The sequence below is a fragment of the Mchenga conophoros genome, linkage group LG7, assembly GCF_057382185.1.
Source record: "Mchenga conophoros isolate Kocher_MC1m ecotype Shallow Benthic linkage group LG7, M_conophoros_male_GT1.1, whole genome shotgun sequence".
In the NCBI taxonomy this organism is placed as follows: Eukaryota; Metazoa; Chordata; class Actinopteri; order Cichliformes; family Cichlidae; genus Mchenga; species Mchenga conophoros.
In genome coordinates this window covers 7,660,481-7,675,873 of record NC_140532.1, presented here as the reverse complement: position 1 = coordinate 7,675,873, position 15,393 = coordinate 7,660,481, and the positions used below count along the sequence as shown (strand labels likewise).

At 39.5% G+C, this 15,393-nt stretch overlaps 3 protein-coding genes across 4 annotated transcripts; 1 reads left to right on the top strand and 2 right to left on the bottom strand.

Annotated features, from left to right (window-relative positions):
• The first annotated feature begins 805 nt into the window (after positions 1 to 805).
• cib1 (calcium and integrin binding 1 (calmyrin)) lies at positions 806 to 2,963 on the top strand. Its single transcript, XM_085281795.1, has 7 exons — positions 806 to 983; positions 1,684 to 1,718; positions 1,812 to 1,911; positions 2,079 to 2,232; positions 2,330 to 2,448; positions 2,572 to 2,660; positions 2,746 to 2,963. The coding sequence occupies exons 1-7, from the start codon at positions 933 to 935 to the stop codon at positions 2,765 to 2,767; spliced, it is 570 nt and encodes a 189-aa protein (XP_085137921.1). The 5' UTR covers positions 806 to 932; the 3' UTR covers positions 2,768 to 2,963.
• Positions 2,743 to 5,027, bottom strand: rccd1 (RCC1 domain containing 1). The gene is made up of 8 exons (XM_085281792.1): positions 4,711 to 5,027; positions 4,402 to 4,617; positions 4,147 to 4,306; positions 3,911 to 4,032; positions 3,734 to 3,835; positions 3,475 to 3,645; positions 3,365 to 3,394; positions 2,743 to 3,250 (listed from the first exon to the last, which is right to left on the bottom strand). Exons 1-8 carry the CDS (start codon positions 4,916 to 4,918, stop codon positions 3,069 to 3,071), a joined length of 1,191 nt encoding a protein of 396 aa, XP_085137918.1. The 5' UTR covers positions 4,919 to 5,027; the 3' UTR covers positions 2,743 to 3,068.
• An 819-nt stretch (positions 5,028 to 5,846) lies between these two features.
• Positions 5,847 to 14,065, bottom strand: unc45a (unc-45 myosin chaperone A). Of its 2 annotated transcripts, none has more exons than XM_085281789.1 (19): positions 13,930 to 14,065; positions 13,617 to 13,813; positions 11,469 to 11,644; positions 11,294 to 11,383; positions 10,991 to 11,158; positions 10,608 to 10,776; positions 10,311 to 10,481; positions 9,958 to 10,129; positions 9,530 to 9,830; positions 9,351 to 9,445; positions 9,056 to 9,197; positions 8,592 to 8,732; positions 8,338 to 8,465; positions 8,204 to 8,270; positions 7,927 to 8,040; positions 7,711 to 7,826; positions 7,032 to 7,149; positions 6,791 to 6,946; positions 5,847 to 6,702 (listed from the first exon to the last, which is right to left on the bottom strand). In XM_085281789.1, the coding sequence occupies exons 2-19, from the start codon at positions 13,708 to 13,710 to the stop codon at positions 6,415 to 6,417; spliced, it is 2,706 nt and encodes a 901-aa protein (XP_085137915.1). In that variant the 5' UTR covers positions 13,711 to 13,813; positions 13,930 to 14,065; the 3' UTR covers positions 5,847 to 6,414. The 2 variants fall into 2 exon arrangements, with proteins under 2 accessions (XP_085137915.1, XP_085137914.1); XM_085281788.1 differs by having other exon boundaries at positions 13,621 to 13,813.
• Between the last annotated feature and the right edge of the window lie 1,328 nt (positions 14,066 to 15,393).

Genomic DNA, 15,393 nt, shown 5'->3' with positions numbered 1-15,393 from the left:
TTTGCTTAAATACACTTTTAAAGTAATAATTTAAACAACTACAAAGAGAATTAAGCCTTTGTGAGCTAAGGAAACAATTTAGTATTATTATTTTTAAATAATACAATAGGATTGAATGGATTACTATTATTTTTAGATTATGACATAAATGTGTCCAGTAAATACTCAGGACCATAGAAATGTTGTGCAATAATATTTTATATGTTTTAACATATGTTTGTAATGTTTGTTTTGTATTTATGATTATGGGGTTGCAAGTATAATTAATTGGGTTGCAGATCAGTGATAGTATTAGAGGGTGTGTTGTTGTTTTTTCAGAAAAAGATGCTGTGTAATTTAATGGATTATGAAAGTCAAGAATAACCGTAGTTATACAAATAAAGAAAGGAAACATTATTTTGTCTTCTTTGGTAATATGTGGAACTGGGTTGGACTGGTTAGAGTGATACAATCTACTGTGATACTAGTGATTCTATCACTAGAGACCCCACAATAATAGGACTCGCAGGGCTTTATTTTTATGCTACGAAAATAAAAGCTACTCCTTGTACTTGAGTACATTTCACTGCTCACGTCTTACTTATAAAAGTGTTTTTAGTATCCTTATTTATATCAACGACCTTTACCCACTTCCAGTCGGTCTCCTCTTTTATTTTGTTATCTCAACGAAAATCAAGTAATGATGACAAAATTGTGAACAGGAACCAAACTGAGTTTTTCCTTTTTTAAACTTTCCAAAGAAAAAAAGGCCACTTTTTTTTAAAGGTTTTGCATATACGTCACTATAGAAACCGCTACGTTACACCCGACAAGGGGAGGACGCTTCTAGTCAGAAACCGGAAGTAAGCGAAGCAGAAAACATTAGCCGTTCAGTAGTTTTGCGGGTTACTGTTAACTACGGCAAAGTACAATTTGAAGTTGAAAACTTCGACATGGGAACTACGGCGAGTCAACTTTCGAAAGAGTCGCTCTCAGAATATCAGGTAAGTCCCGAAAGCAAAGTCTCCACAGGCAAACTTTACCTATTTTCTTAATGGACGAGTGGAAGTGTTTTTTTACGCCCTGTAATAACGTTAAAGGAAGAGCGTAATAGCTTTGTTAGCCTGACGTTTCAAAGGAGAAATAAAATGATAAGCGTCCTGGTGCTCAAATAACCAGTATTATTTACATTTGTAGTTGATGTAATTCGTATTGATTATATGTAACGTCTGCGGAAATACTATTAAAAACAAGTTACGGTCACTAGCCTAATAACAACCAATACTGTTGCTCAGACTCTTTAAAAACATCCGTTTGAGGGTAAAAGTTACAAATTTATGTTAATAAGTGATTGTTGTCTTTGCACTGATGCTTACATTTACTTTGCCTTTGTTTTGGAAGAAGAAAGAAGCGCTTATTGTTACTAAACTCAGAGAAAATGTATTCATAAATATATGTGTTATCCTTTTATCTCCTGTTTGAACAACTTCAGTAATTAAAATCAGGTACGCACTGAGTGGGTCCGGGCTGTCTTGTCTTTGTTTTGTTGTTCATTCAAAGCTCAGTTTGAAAACTGTTTATTATTGTTTAATGTATCACTTTTTATATGCTTTTATTTTTCTTGTTAAATTAAGAAGATGCCTGTTTATTTGAACAAGAAGCTCTTCAACTTCTTAAAGGACTAATCCCTACATATATTTTTAGGAGCTGACCTTCCTGACAAAACAAGAAATTCTTCTGTAAGTGACAAGCTGCAAGTCATCATACTAACAAAAAATTTTGTCTTCTGCTGGTTGTTGTAATGTGTGATATATTTTTCTCTTTTTTTGCAGTGCTCACAAGAGATTCACAGAACTGCTTGAGAAACATGAAAAAGAACAAATAGATGCCAGAGTACCAATAGGCAGGATTATTACTCTGCCTGAGCTCAAGGTGAAAAGATTTTAACAAAGCATATGCATTACATTGTTTTTATGTTTTGTTTTTTGCGTTAATGCTTGATTTCTATGTTTATGGGATTATATTGTAATTCATGCTCTGAAGGAAGTGCTTCAGTGGCTGGTAATCTGTTCTGACCTTTGTACTCATTCCCGTTACAGTCCAACCCCTTCAAGGAAAGAATCTGCCAGGTGTTCTCAACCTCTGAACAAAAAGATGGAAGCCTCACTTTTGAGGACTTCCTGGATCTTCTGAGTGCCTTCAGCGACTCTGCTACTCTGGAAATCAAATCCCACTATGCATTCCGCATATTTGGTAAAAAAAAAAAAAAAACGTTGATAAAAAGTGATATAGTTATTTTTGCACACAAATATGTCAGTCTACGAAATGCTAACCAGTCTGCTGCTTTCAGACTTTGATGATGATGGAACCCTTGACTGTGCTGATCTGGAGAAGCTGGTTAACTGCTTAACTGGTGAGACAAACGATGCAAAACTTTCCTCCACGGAAATGAAGCAGCTCATCAGCAACGTGAGATTACTGAGTTTGTCTTTATAGTTGTAAGGGGTGGTTATAAACTGCGTGTGGGATGGTATACTGATGTGTCAGTAAGCCTAACAATGTCTTTCTTTTCCATGTCTGCGTGTTGTTTAGATTCTTGAAGAGTCAGACATCGACAAGGACGGAACTGTGAACCTCTCAGAGTTTCAGCACGTCATTTCAAGGTCACCAGATTTTGTCAGGTAACTAGAAATCCAGCTGCTCCAAACACCAATAATTATTTGCATTTATAAGTGTCCAATTGATTCTCATTTGATTTATCCACAGTTCCTTCAAGATTGTGCTCTGAAGACTTCCAGTGGACCTTGGAGATGCATGCACCTTTTTAATTTTAGTGTATAATTTTAAATCAGAACAATTTTAATTACTTGCCTTAAATTATATTTACCTGTGGATTTTGCTGCCTTAACTGTTTTATGTAATTTGTCAAATATAAACCCTTTTTAAACATCTGTTTGAAGAAAAAATAAAAGTTTCACCAAAAAGTATTGAGTTGAGTTTTTATAGAGAAAAAAAATGAACAAAGAAATTTAGTTAATTCTTTGTGTTTGTAGGAGAAATTTACAACTGTTGTCCAAAGTTCACTGTGCTTAACAAGTGCATTTTGTGCTATTTTCAGCACAAGCTACTTCCTCCTTTACAGCAGCAGCAAATGTGTTCCATGTCCCGCACACCACATCAAGCACACGCATCTGCTCAGCCCTGAAAAACTCCACACGCTGCGGCTCATCCGAACTAGTTACTGTTTGGTGTCCAAGCTGGCCGTATTCCCCTGTAAAGGTAATAAAGGCAAAGATGCCAAAAATCTTGGCGTTCACTTTGATTTGAATGATACTGCTTTGAGTATTTCACTTAGATGTAACACATTTCTAAAACCAAAACTCACCCCATCCCCAAGTGTAGAGGTCACCAGTGGCTGAAAATAAGAAATTGTGACACGATGATTGCTAGAAAATGTGCATCCCGGTAAAACAACTGTCAGAAGAGATTCCTTACTTGTTACTGCAGCTGTGTGGCGGGAACCACAGCTTACTGCTCGGATTTCACATGATGAAGAGACGTCCAGCAGAGCGGGGAACGCCTGGATTGATATGAACACATCTTCATGCTCCTCTTCCTCCTTTAGCTTTTCATCTGGTGGTGTGCTGGTATCACAGCATAATTCTCCTGTTTGATAAGGTCAGTGGTTCAAAATGGATGTAAAAACTGCCTCTTCAATAGAACTCTTTAAAGCAGTGCACATTTCAGGACAGACCTGTTTGTTGACTAGTTTTCTGCTGAGATTTCCTCAGACCTCGAGAAGGAAGTCCAAGCTGGCCGCTCTCATTCCAGCCCCACACATAAAGGTCACCCCCATCTAAGAACAAAAAGATCCTCTTCAAATCCTTTTCAAACTGATTGTAACTTGTCCAAATCTTTATTTGACATTTACCACTAATGCAAGCTGAGTGCCAGCCTCCTGTAGCCACATGGGTCATGGGCATCCCCCAGAGTGCCTCCACTGCTCTGGGCTCCTCCTCAGAGGTGAGCCCTCCATGCCCCAGCTGACCATGGCTGTTACATAAACACATGCATGCATAGGAAGATTACTTATGCTTATTTGTTGTTTATGCATGAAACTGCTGCTTCTCACATGTTCAACAAAGACATATGTGTGAGTGGCTCCACCTGCCCAGTCCCCAGCTGTACACTGCTCCAGTGGCAGTAAGAAGAACAGCATGCTCTGCACCCAGTGCTAGGCTCCTGGCTTTCAGGTGTCCTGGTAAGGTGCAGTAGAAGGGAGGCTTTAAGGCAATGTAACCTCCAGGGACCAATGGCAAATTCACATCTATAAAAATAAATAAAAAGTAATATTGAGACTGTAATTTCATACATCATTATTAATGTCTGTCTAGCCAGATAAGATATTAGCATACACATTACCAGAGCCCTCTGCGTCGGTTTTTATATCCATGCTCCATGATGGACTCTTCTCCCTCTTCTGCAGATCCCAGGTCTCAATCCTGTCTGGGAAGGCCAGGGTCAAGTGCGATTCACTGATGAATACATCCTTACAACCACGGCTCTCTATTTTAGAAATACCACAGTCCTCGCTGGAGACCGATTCCCCAAAACCTGCCAAGCTCAGGCAGCTGTCTCCTGACAGAAACAACAAACAACAAAACAAGAGCTAAGCTAAAGCAATAGATGTATTAATCCTCAGGACTTAGGCGATGTCTTTGATACACTCACCCTCTAAATGTAAAGATGCTCTTCGACTCCAGCTCACTCTGATCTGACTTGTCTTCAAGCAGCATCTACTTCTATCCACGTGACTGCTGAGCTCTGCTGGGTGACTTATTTTGACTTGGTGGGGCGCGCTGCTACTTTCTCCTCTGCCTGACTTTTCCTGGACACATATCTGTCCAAAGGCGTTGAAACCGAAGCCAAACCAGCGCATCTGAACACCGAGCAGCTCAACAGAAGCTGTTCGCAAAACTAACCTACGATTGCGCTTATTTTTATTTTTTTTAATACAGCAGGAGCACAAGCGGCGAGAGATGATGACGAGTGGCGAGGGAGGAGCATGGCATTTAAATCGTCTTTAAAGAGACATACACCAAGTTCATGTTTATTGACAGTATTTAAGGTTGCTCTGTTACTACACGTTACACCGAGATTATTGTGAACAAAAGCTGTGCATCAGGCATATACCTCGGGCTTTTCACAATGTCTTATAAATAGCTGGCTCACTAAGTGTGAAATATGCGTGCGCATAAACAGTTGTACAATAAAAAGTTGTACAGACATGGAAGGGTTGGCTTTTTTGATCCAGATTGTTATGTGGCCTGGCTCACTTACGTAGCAGATCAGCTGGACTGTACATGATCACTAAACTAAATTGAGTTTGAAACCCCTGCCATAAATTATAAAATGTGTGCCACAAACTTTGATAGGACAACTTGTGTCACATTTCTTATTTAGTTTGGAAAGTTGTAGAATGGCCATTTTAATAATATAAAAATTCTCAGAGCAGTCAGTGGCACCCCTCATCCTCCTAGCAGATGTACCTATGATGTCAGTTTCAAAATCCTTTCTTCTGTTATTTCATTCACGATATTTTCAAAAAAAAAACCCAACAGATTCAGACTCATCGGAGATTTTCAGTACATACACTTAAGGTATAAATTTGAAACTCCTACATTACTTCATTGTCAAGTGATCGCATTCAAAGAGTTGGGTATCCATATTGCCTGCCCAGTAGGGCGATGACAATACCCCGCCAGCCTTTCATGGCTGAGGGATAAAAATAGTTGGGCATCCCAGCACTAAAGCACCATTATAAAGTACATCTAGCCAGGTGGGATATGGAATAAAGTAAACAGAAGTGAGGATTGGTCATTTTTATTTATTTTTTTCATGTGTTCAGTTAAAACGTATTAAAACAACAAAGCACACTGGGAATGTGTTGGATTGTCAATAATAGTGATAACAAACATTTAAACAAAAAGTAAATTTTATAGTGTAAATGAAATGTTTCTATTTTTGCTGAATATAAAATAAAATATTGAGAAAAGTAGTGTGCACAATAAAAATAAGAATGTGTTTGTGGGACTAATAATGACACTCAAATGAAATATTTGCACATATATAGGAATGGTCATTTTTAGTGGAAATACATGGAGGAGAAATGTTGGTCTCTGGGTGGAATACACACTTTTGCCAGACTTTAACAAGTGTACAATCAACGTTACACAGCAGTCAAAAATCATTTCTGTGCTGTTGGTTCTTCCATTTGATACCATTCTTCACTACATCCCTTATTGCTTTTAATCATTTTTTGTTAAGACATATGAGCCCATTTCCTGCAAAAATGAAATTACTTCACTGGTCCAATATAATGTTCAAAGAACTGAAACGCTGTCAGGTGGCACATCCACACACTGCACTTTGTGTTCAGGGTTCAGTTCCTGAGCTCTTCTCCTTTTCTTCCCTGTTTCTGATGATGCCGTACTCCATTGCTTTATCCAGGCAGTTCTGAGCTATCTTCGAGACGGCATCTGGCATGCCCTCTCCTCCCTTTGCAAGGACGGAAAGAATCTCCAGAGCTTCGCTCTCTATGAGTTTCTCAGCCAGACTCTTCTCTGCCTGGATCATGTTCTGAACTATGACCACTCCACGATGACGTAGGTCAGGTATTTCACTGAGCAACAAAGCCTGCACAATTTCTAGCCAGTGGGTTGTCTGAGAAGATAACAGAAGTCATGTGAGCAAAAATAGAGTAAAAAAAAATAAAATAATGGTAGCGACACTACTGGAGTGCTTTTCTTACAGTTCCAGGGATGCGAGCGCAGAGTTCAGGATGTTCGGCTGTCAGCATGGCCAAGGTTCCTGCAGCAGCTTTCCGCAGCCTCCCGTCATCCTCTCCGCTATAAAGCACGAGCAGCTTCAGGCGATCATTTCCTGTGGCCAGGTAGAGCTTCTGCACCTGAGGATGCCACACAGCACAGCCGCTACTGTCAGTTCAACCGGTATTCATGTATTCAAAGACTTGTTAATAAATTATCCCTTACCTCAGTATTTAAAACCAAGTTGCACATGCACTCTGTGGCAGAAGCTCGTACAAGGTCATGCTCCTCAAACATGTAACCTTCAATTTTAGGTACAGCTTTCTCCTTGATGATCTTTTGCCTGTGAAAGTGTATACTTAATTCAGAAAACTGAAAAACACTTATGAAACTGCGCTGATCAGGATAAAAGATGCTTTAAAAGGCAGATATAATGTAAGTTTTGAAAAAAGTAAAAAATAAAACAGAACAAGGCATGCTTTGCATAACTGCACAACTTCAGCGTTAATTATCAGCTTCTACAGTGAAAACAGCTTTGACAGGAAATTGGATTTCAGTGGTCAACAGAGACTAAATGTTTCAGTCTTTGGAAAGTTGCCATACAAGAAAATTACTGCATGTTAATCAAGTCTGTGATTTAGTCTATATTAAGTCTCAGTCACTTGTGGTCACCCTGGAAGAATTTAAAAACAGGTTTGATGGAAGGATTTCACACCATCTAAATACTTTATGCTAAGCAATAAAAGTGACACATGTATTGATCTGCAAAAGTAGCTTTGCAAAATGCAGAAAATGTAAAATAAATAAATAAATAAATAAAAGTATCCTAAATGTAATGTTCTGGAATGAAAATAGACTGTTTTGTATGAATACTTTTAGTAGAGACTCCCCCCTAGTGGCGAACCTGAGTCTATCGTTGATGCCAGCCAGGTTTGTGAGAGCCATGAGTGCCTCAAAGTTCTGCAGCAGGGTGCACTCAAGCCTCAGAAGGCTGGTTAGTGGGCGTACCACCTCATAGATCTGACCCCAAAAAATACACAAACAAACAAAAGCAAGATAATGTTAAAGAGTTATTGTATTTTTTTTAAGTTAACTTGTGTGTTACTGTTTGCATTTTTACCCTTTCTCCTGGAAAGGCAATCTCCGGGTTAGACGTGATGGTTATTTTTGCCAGGGCTTGTGCAGCTTTGATTTTTCCTGCATCTGTGTTGTCGGATGCAAGTGGGATCAGAGCCTTTTGGAGGAGAGCAGCAGACATAAATCATTTAAGCCTTCTGAAGTGTGGTGCTTAGTTAAGAGTGTAGGCTAAACCGAGTGTATTTTAGAATAGAATAGAAAAAAATCTTTTAATTGTCCCACAAGGGGAAATTTGGGAAATTTTTATCAGTACACTCTACCTTTCCTCCACCCTGTGCCACCACTGTGCCTCTGTCTTCCTGTCGCTCCACTAGGGCCAAGAACACCCTGCCGTGAAAGATTATATTAACCAGAAAATCTACAGAAAAAACAAGACTTACTGCCATTTTCCTACCTGGCAATACATTCCCTACAAGCCTCAGTGAGTGCAGGACTCTCCTGTTTGACCATGCAAACCAATGCAGACACCACACCAGCCTCCAGCAGCTTCACCAGCCTTTTCTCTACATAGGAAGGTGCATCCTAACATAAAAAAAAAGCAGGCAGAAATATGAATCATAACCAAAAATAATTGAAATGAAGCTGTATAAAATAAATATTGTGCTATGTTAGTTCTACTTGAAAAGAAAAGGTTAATTTTAGTATTACCTTGGGATGTTCCTCAGGTACATGCTGCTTTGCATACTTGGCCAGCTCCACCATTTGAGGGTCTGGTTTCTCCACATCATAACTGTTGGTGCAATTCACTAATGTAGAACCCACAGCAAAGAGCACAGTCTTATCCTCGGACTGCAAAAACACACAGAAAACACAAAAAGGGCATCAGTGCATTTCAAGCATGGATGACAATCTGGTCCTGTGACATGAAATAGTTAGCAATAGTTACTTAGATTTAGAACAAATGAGTCCAATGAGAGACAGGAAAGGACTACTGATTAACTGGTCAGCACTATAGACAGGACTAACACTGCCATCTAATGCACCGTGAAGGTGTGTGCCAAATATGCTGACGTTTGGTTATGAAGAATCAGACCCTGTTAACTCCACAGAAGTCAGAGTGGAGAAAATATAAGACTTCTTTCAGCTATGAGGAAAATAATGATGAGTTATACCTTTGCAAGGTCAAACATGGCCAGCAGGGCATTCTTGTCTTCCACCAAGTCTTCCTTTACATCTGCATCAAAGGTGAGGTAGGCGAGACCTTCCACAGACCAGCGGCGGGAAGTTGGGGGGAGAGTCTCATTACACAGCCACCTTACAGAGAAAGAGATAAAGCTTGTCAGTTATTTGAAATCCAGTAATCCACTCAAAACCTGGTATTTAGATCAGGTTTTGCAGATGTACATCAAGCATGCTGCATCTCTTAATCTATACCTAGGGCTTAAGATTCAATATAAGCCAACATACTTCCTGCACTGCTTGGCAAGCTTAAGTGTAGATCCCTCTGCAAACTGCTTCATGCTGAAATCTGTTCCTCCTGCTGATCCAAGCTTGCACAAACCCTGTGCAATAGCCCACATACACATAGCTGTTATTTTCATCTTTATTTAGAAGTGTTATTTTCTAAAACTATCTGTGGTACTTACCACTAGGGCTCTCACACGTATCCTGTCATTCTCGCTCTTCTTGTATAGGTCCTTTAGCAGGGACACTCCGTTGGCTGTGATAAATGAAGCTCTCTTGGCTTTGCCTGCAGCATGGATTAGAGCCTCAACCGCTACCTGCTGGTGAGTAACATCTTCGGAGGCACACAGCGATATCACGGCATCCATCATTCCTGACATTTCCAGAGTTCTGTTACCCACATCACTCGGCCCTTGTAGAAGCACTGATACTGTCTGGATGGCTCTCAGCTTGCCGTCTAGGCCAGGCCGGCTGAAATGTTGCCTGCCCACAACAACATTATGTTAGAAGAATCAATCAGTTTTCATGCTCACAAAGGACTTGTGATGCAGTTCTGGAAAAAAGATCTAAACGAACAAACAGTTTAAACAAGCTTCCTTGGTCAACTCACTGAACATATTCTTCACATAGTTTGTTGAAGTTCTCCCTCTCTTTGTCACTCTTTAGGTCATCATAGAGTTTGCTCAGCAAGACTGAACAGCTCATGTGACTGTTGTCTGTAAGAGGTGGCCCTTCTGAGATCTCTGGGACAGTCCCAGCCACTTCCAGGATTTTCTTCAGCCCTGTAGGAAAACAATGAGTCTCTAATTCATATACAGTGATAACAGATAACATCAGTTATAAATTTTCTAACATAGAAAAATGAACAAAATAAACATGCATCTTTGTGTCATGGTAATGCATGCCTTGGTATCCACCATGGTTTAATAAATTATTTGCCTACATGTAGGATGTGTTTCATACCCTGGTCTACCACCCATAACGTGAGGGAGTTATCTGGGTTTTTCAAGGATTTGCGGGGTACTTGTTTGACAAGGAGATTTATAGCGCTGTCTCTGCCCGGTCCTGACACATTTGATGCTGGCATCATTTCCAAAAGGTGTCGTAACATTGACCGCAGCTCCTTGGATGGTTCTGTGTTAAGATTCATATAGTGAGTAACAATTAAATGTAAAGAACACAGAGCCGACACACACAAAACATTTGCTAAAGGTTAACCTTCAGTGTAACCAAGTTCCCAATATAAGTATCTAAACTCACCAGGAAGTATAGCTTCATCTTTTCCTCTGATCTCTCTTTTCATTCCCTCTGTCAGAGCTTCAAACATCACCTGTAGCAGATGGCAGGCAGCCAGAGACACACTTGAAGCTCCTGATCCCATTACCACACACAGCTGCTCCATTCCCAACTCATTCACTATCGCCATAGTCTGGAAATTCAAAGAATGGACATCAGCAATAATGAACTGCAAAACAACTGAGTGACAAGCACATTGAACAGCCTGCTCTAGCTTCACATTAATGATGGATGGAAATCAGAATGCATATAAACCTTTTTTTTTATATAATTCCAAACTACAAAAATATAAAAAGCGACTTTAAAGATGAAGCAAATAGTAATCTCAAAGGAACAGTCACACTTACTCTAGACTGATGTCCTGTGCACAAACCAACCAATGTCCTGAGAGCAGAAAGTACAACATCCTCCAGCTTTGACTGCAGAAGTTTCTGAATTAGCTTCACTCCATCATTACGGAAGATCTGTTCAGCTCCTGCTTCCTCTCGAGATAGCACCACTAGATTCTGAGCAGCCTGAAATTGATTGAAGGATTTGATTATTTTGGTGCCGTACAGTTTTACAGACGCATTAGCATTAATGAAGAAATATCAGGCGCATCAAGAATGAATTAGAGGAATGTATTCATCTGCCTTTTGAGTTATTCTCACCTTCTGTCGATCGCACTCTTTAGTAGATGGATCTAAGAGGAGGGAGAACATCTGCTGCACACGAGCATCGGTGGAGTTTAGTTGTGCTGACTAAAGGGTTAAGAGAAATGATTTCGATTAGCAAGATACAATTTAGAAAATAAGTTTATCCACACCTTTATCCACATCACACCACCTTTTGCTGAATCTGTGCTCCCAGCTGTCTGAGCAGATCCTGGAAAGCTTTATTTTTGGGCTCCAGTTGGGCACATCTCTGAGCATCCAGAAAGGCCTGGTCAAACCGGCCAAGTTTCTGAAATGCCTGGGCCCTCCGAAATCTGGCTTTCACATCACCTTGGTCAGTATCGAGTGCTGGAAAGAGACAATAATAATATTCATCAAAGCTGCAAAAGCATCTGTGTAAAGACACATTTCATGCAACAATGTCCAGAATGCTGAAAATCACAAGTTGTGAATAATGTTATCCATTATAAAAAAAATATTTCTGCTGTAACTATTGCTCAATAAGAATTCTTTGGTCTATAATACCTACCTAATAACTAAAAGTTTGTTTTTGTTAAGACAACATAATGATACTGGTGACATATATACCATTATAATTATGTTGTCCATTGTTTGTTTAATTATTATATTGCAGGAAAAGATGCTTGTATGTAATCGACGTCATCACACTGTTTGGCCAGCAGAGCGCATTCAAACTCCATTGTTTACAATACTCTCAGTTTGCACCACATGCGGCAGAGTATCAATCAAGTAGTGTCTTCACAGTAAGTAAGAAAAGTCAGTAAACACTTTCACTTTTTCAATATAACTTAAATATAATCTAGATATACCATAACATTAAAACCACTGGTTTAGGTGTCCCATTACTACCAAAACAGTTACTAGGTCATGGTCACAGGATGGCTGGTGAAGTTTTGCTGTCTGGTACTGGGATATTGGCAGCATAACCCTTTCTTGGTACTGTGGATTGCAGCGTGAGGGCCTTCATGTATTAGTGTTGTTCCACTCAATCATGTGATAGGTTTGGATGTGGGCAGTTTGAAAGCTGGACCAGTGCCTTTGGCTCTTTATCTATCTAGCAATTTAAATCTATATGTATAAAGAAAATATATACACAGTATGAGTCAGATGAGCTGATCTGTAGAAAATTGTCAGATTAGTAGCTCAGTTTAAAGTTGTCATGCTTCTTTGGTTTCTTTTCTATTTTTTAGCATCTGAATGAATGAAATATAAGGCCATCTGTGCGTATATATGCTTGTGCATTATGCGCATAGATTCATTTGTATGTATTTACAGAGGTATTGCAAATTACCTTATTGTTAACTACTCATATACACAAAGTACAGGTTGATAAGATATTTCTGCACCTTTTTTGTTTGCCTTGATATGACTGTGGAATTTATTATGATTTTACATATTCTAACCCATACATCGTAATATAAGTGCACTTTGCAACCTCCGTGCCTTTCTCTTGTCTTTTATAGATTACTCCTGTTTCTTATTTATTCTTGTTGTCTTACTATTTATATTTGTTTCCTGCATAGTTGGCGTGGAGCACCCACAATTTCATTGTACGTGTACAATGACGGCACGGTGGTTAGCACTGTTGCCGCACAGCAAGAAGGTCCTGAGTTCAATTCCACCATCAGGCCGGGGTCTTTCTGTGTGGAGTTTGCATGTTCTCCCCGTGTTTGCGTGGGTTCTCTCCGGGTACTCCGGCTTCCTCCCACCGTCCAAAGACATGCAGCTTGTGGGGATAGGTTAATTGGATAATCCAAATTGCCACTAGGTGTGAATGTGCGAGTGAATGTGAGTGTGTCTGTCCCTGTGTGTTAGCCCTGTGACAGACTGGCGACCTGTCCAGGGTGTACCCCGCCTTTCGCCCTATGACAGCTGGGATAGGCTCCAGCGCCCCCCGCGACCCTGAAAAGGATAAGCGGAAGCGAATGGGTGGATGGATGTACAATGACAATAAAGGGCTATTCAAAAGTGTACATGGCGAGGTTCCAGGAGGATGACTGTTATCATTATGGTCATTGTGCAAGTGCAACCTTTATAAGGTTGGACAGGATCCAAAAACCTCCAGGCAGGAAGTTACTTTTATCCATAATTGTTAATGTGACTGGCGAATATGGATAAAAAGAACACAAGCCAGTATTCATATTGTGAAACTATTTGGATGATGAATGAACTTTAAACCGCGTAAAATAGGGCTAATTTGAGCACTAATACGGACTATTTTCTTTAATTTCAGCTAAGTTGTGGGCCGCGATGAAAGAGAAGTTATTCAGTGATGTTGAGAATAAACAAGAGAACATACCGACCTTTCGAGGCATCAGCCTCTGCCTTGCTGTACTCCTCCAGCTTAAGGTAGCACGCAGAGCGGTTACGGTACAGTACAGCTTTGTCTGCATGGCTGTCAGTCAGCTTCAGTGCTTTGGTGTAACAGCAAACAGCACCTTGCATGTCTCCTGCCTTGAAAAGAGTGTTTCCTTCCTCTTTCAGGGCGGCGGGGTCCTAAAGTAAAGACGGGGGGAAAGGTAGCAGCGGGATCACAGAGAAACTTCGATCAAATGTATTTGACTGAAATTAGCTAAGCTAGGCAAAAGTAGCGAATTGTTTCTCTACATTACCTTTTCTTTTTCAGTATCACTCATCTTTAAGGTGTCGCACACAGTATAATGCAAATATGTAGATTTATTTTACTATACGTGGTCACAAACACCGCTAACTCCAGCCAAACATGTTACATCTTTCTACACTTCCGGGTGTCGGAGCACGTTGATGACGTGCACCGCCCTTCTCGCCCACGCTGTATTACCATAAAAGGAAGAGAACAGCTACAACGTTTCTGCCTCCATCTCCACTTTATTTGGTTATATTTCCATTCCATGTGGCTTTCTTCAGTCCATGCAGACACAGAGAGTTATATCAGGCTACTTATGTCATAAAGAGGGGTTGTGAAAGCCAGCAGTTCATTTTTTTCATACATTCACCATATCTGTCTGAGAACTGTAATATAGCAATATAGAACTATTTTTTAAAAAGGAATTACACATGATAAGAAGGGTTGTTAGGTTGTGGGAAAATCACTCGTCTGACTGAGTTGTTCTCCACTCGCCACATTTTGTAAATGTAATCACAAATGATCAAAGTTATTGAATCAATAGAGCAGCTTTAAATTATATATTTTTAAGAATTCATTTATGTGAAGTTTTAACATAAATGTTATGACTTTTGTCATTTTTGCCTTTAAAAAAAAGAAACTAGTTATTTTGATTAACTGTATAAGTGTATGCGTAAGTCTGATTAACTAAGTACCACTCAAAGATAAATTGATCTTTTACTGTAATTATTTCAAATTTTTTAGCACTGATAAATGTCAGTAACTTAGATAAGTATCCTATGTATGATGCAGGACAATGTTAAACATTTTTATGTGAACACTGTCCACTTGGGGAGGCTATTAAGCAATACAGTCTTTTATTATACTAAACTTGATCAAGACAGGAAGAAGGAACTAGTGTTTGTCTTCTACAGTTTGCATGTTGTTGTATTTATATGTTACGTGCTAGGGATTCCATTTGAAATGTTTGTGGATGTTAATTAAAAAGTTTTGCATGTCAAACTGGGTTGTTCCACAGTGCCAGTTCAGCCAAAATATGTACTTCAGGTCATACATAGAAGAACAACAACTTAAATAATGTGTTACATTAAAATTTAAGCACCTCATAGTGAAGTGATTCATTTATTATGAACCAAGGAAAACGTTGTCTCACTTTTTGGAAACAAGAGTGCATTCTGAATTTTGGTGTAAAAAAATAAAATAAAATAATATAATTGCAAATTAATATGTTAACCTAAGGTCAGCACTACTGCTTTGTCTCTTGCAGTGGAACTCCACAGTTAAAAACACTAAAGGACGTGTACTGCATTTCTTATACCAGTCCTATGGGAAATCTCCTTTTACCAATACTGTCTAGCACTATTGTTCGGTGTCCTCTGTCGCCTTGGAGACAAGTTTGTCACCTTTGGTCCTTGTGCTCAGGTACACCTGTTAAGGGTCTTATATTACCACAGCACCTTTGTTAATTTAG